We start from the raw sequence: 2,846 nt of genomic DNA, 5'->3' as shown, positions 1-2,846 counted from the left end.
TATCTATCTATCTATCTGTAGTAGTTAGAAGTGTGGCTACGGTAGTCCGTATGTTTCAACACCCCTACGTCTACTGAGTTGAAAAAAGAGAGGATAGCCAAATCTGTCCAAATAGGAGGTTTATCTCAGCTTGAATCTCTCTCTCTCTCTCTCTCCTGACTTTCCTTTACTTTTTCTTCATCTTTCCAAAGAAGAATCTTTACTGCAGCCTTGGCGTCGCCTATGAGTATTGTCACTGTTACTCCGTAACTGTTGTCTATGATGCGGCGAAGACACCGGGGAGTTCCGTGACATCGAGGTGTACATACACCCCAACTCGCAAAGTCAAGAACAACAGCCAATAGGAACAGGGCGAGGTAGAGGGCGAGGTGAGAGCTGCAACTCGGCTGAAGTGTAGAGACTTCCAGCAGAACTCCTTCTAAGTCTCACGACACCCCAGAGAGCGTCGAAGTGAGAGATTCGACCAGCTGCTTCCCGTGCAGAGAGATGATCAGAAAGTTGTTCTCTTGGTGAGATAGCTCATGCAGACGAAGAATCGATTCTCCACGGAAGAATCGACCCAACCTTACAAGCGACGTGTCTTTTCTTCTCGCTCCTTGTTCTTTTCAGTCATCGCAGTGTCTGGCTAGTCATGAAACTCGTAGCTTCCCAATTCGTAGCTGCCCCTGTCCTCTCCAAACGGTCGATTCTCGCAGCCTTCGCCGTGTACGGACAGCCACTCGATCCACGCATGGCCTTGTATCGACGTTTGGATCGGCCCATATACGGAGAACGCGAAGACATGCATGCATACGGTGGGAAAACATGCCATCGATACGACATGTAGACTTTTCAGCAGCAGCGAAGAAGCAGAAAAGTAACGAATGAAGAGCAGTTTTCTTAGAAAAGAAGAAAGAGAACAAGAAGGATGGTCTGAGGAGGCAGTCATAATCTCACAGATTCGTTTCTTCAACTCGATTTTCTTTCTTTGCTTTTTCTTTCCTCTTCTCCCCTAATCTTTTCTGTCTCCCTCTTCTCCCGCCTTATTTGTGCTTTTTCGTGTATCGCGCATGAACTTCATATCTTCTCTCATGATTCGATGGGCAACCGACGTATCGACGTGGTCTGTTCTTTCCTTTCATACCACGGCATGCTATAGGCTGTATCAGAGAGAGTGTGGATGTGCGTGTATTCCTCCTCGCCTATGCGTCATTTTCTCTCTCAGTGTTTCAAGAGACAACTGCCACAAGATAGCTAGCACATCTCTTGGCGATGCGAGGAGAATGAAGAGAGATACTTGACCTATTTCTCAAGACGGAAGAGACACCTATGACAGGAGCGACTTTTCTTGAAGAATCTTTCTCTCAGCATTCCTTCATCTTTGTTCTTTGTATTTCTTCTCTCATTCGTCTTCATCTTGGCGCCTTTACCTGTACACACTTCTCATTCTTTCTATATTTCCTCTCTTCCTTCCAGGATGTCCAGTCTGCGAGAGCACTAAAAGCAACGACTTCTTTTCCCTCTTATTCTCTCACTCTTCTTTCTTTCTTTCTCCCTCCTCCTTTCTTTCCTTCTTTCCGACTCTTTCCTTCTTTTCTTCTTCTTTCTTTTTGTCTTCATGAAAAATGGCTGTTCATCGAAAGCCGTCTGGTGCAGGTGCTGCTGCCTTGTCATCTTCAGTCAAGATGGCGCAGAAGAAGAAGAAGAAAGAGCTTATTCCTCGCTCCAAGAAGAATGAAAAGCTCCTCTCGGTCAAGAAATCTAACAGAGATCTCTCTCTTTCCACTTCTTCTAAAAAGAAGAAATTCTCTTCTTCTTCCTTCTCGTCTTTGCTGGGTTCTAATAAGAAAGGCTATCATGAGAAAGAAGAAATTGGCGATGAGGACGACGAAGAAATTCTTTCAGATGATGCCGAAGGAATTCTATCAGAAGACGACGAAGTTGAAGGATCGCATTCTAAGAATGACAGAAAAGAGATAGACCCAGAAGATTCCGATTTCCCAGGTGTACATACAGCTCAATTCACACATTCTTAGATTCAAGATCGACTGATATTTCTGTTTTCTCTTTCTTTCAAAGATAGACATCGTACATTCTCTCTTTTCTTTACAAATCTTTTCTCTTCTCTTTCTACTGCATCTACCGTCGTTCTTCAGCTTTCTCTTCTTCTCTTCTCTCATTCCAGACCTTCCTCTTCTATAGTCCATTCTTCCTCTCATTCTCTCTCCTCTTCGACTTCTCTATCTAGAGAGATCTCTATCCGCGGCGTGTCTTTCATTCTTTCTCTCTTTCTCCCCCAATTGGTTCTTTTAAGTGACGAGCGATGTGTTTTGTCTGAGGTGTCTGTCTTCTTTCTGAAACGCAGTCAGCATTGCCCTCCTTGGGACAGAAAGAGATATAGACGGACAGAAGTACCGATAGAAGTCTATGTTGATGGAGAGAGTTCAAGCGAGGTTGGCACTAGATTGGAGCTAAGTCGATAGATCTACCTAGATAGATCTAGGTAGATGGATAGGTGAAATGTGGAGGTGTCTCTCTATCTCCCTTTCTACCGTTTTTCCCGTCTTGACTGGATATCCAAGAAAATTTACTTTTTATGTTAATCAACGCATGTATATGTCTATGCAGAGGGAGAGAGAGAGATAGACAAAGTGAGAGCGAGAGAGAGAAAGAAAGGCAGAGAGAAGCAGATCCAGCTGTACATACAACACGTGTATGATGAGGTAGAGGGGAAATTATATATGTCTCCATTATGTAACTGTTCCTCTCGAGGATAAGTTTCTTCTTTCTCTTTTTCAGTTCATTCTTCTCTCTCTGTTTTCCTTCATTGTCTTCTTGTTCTTTTTGAATGGAGCTGACTTTGATAG

At 43.7% G+C, this 2,846-nt stretch overlaps 2 protein-coding genes across 2 annotated transcripts; one reads left to right on the top strand and one right to left on the bottom strand.

Annotated features, from left to right (window-relative positions):
- Positions 1–591: 591 nt before the first annotated feature.
- On the bottom strand, positions 592–2,734 carry CSUI_008097 (uncharacterized protein). The gene has a single exon (XM_068068236.1). It carries the CDS (start codon positions 926–928, stop codon positions 626–628), a length of 303 nt encoding a protein of 100 aa, XP_067919787.1. The 5' UTR covers positions 929–2,734; the 3' UTR covers positions 592–625.
- CSUI_008098 (uncharacterized protein) lies at positions 882–2,483 on the top strand. The gene has a single exon (XM_068068237.1). The coding sequence runs from the start codon at positions 1,309–1,311 to the stop codon at positions 1,957–1,959; it is 651 nt and encodes a 216-aa protein (XP_067919788.1). The 5' UTR covers positions 882–1,308; the 3' UTR covers positions 1,960–2,483.
- Positions 2,735–2,846: the final 112 nt, after the last annotated feature.

Source organism: Cystoisospora suis, assembly GCF_002600585.1.
Source record: "Cystoisospora suis strain Wien I chromosome Unknown contig_4442, whole genome shotgun sequence".
Taxonomy (NCBI): Eukaryota; Apicomplexa; class Conoidasida; order Eucoccidiorida; family Sarcocystidae; genus Cystoisospora; species Cystoisospora suis.
Note: the sequence above shows the minus strand (reverse complement) of the source record. Positions and strands in the feature narration are given on the sequence as shown.

Bases quoted from the DNA above. Each gene is read 5' to 3' on its own strand.
- CSUI_008097 (XM_068068236.1), bottom strand. From the start codon at position 928: ATGACTGCCTCCTCAGACCATCCTTCTTGTTCTCTTTCTTCTTTTCTA.
- CSUI_008098 (XM_068068237.1), top strand. From the start codon at position 1,309: ATGACAGGAGCGACTTTTCTTGAAGAATCTTTCTCTCAGCATTCCTTC.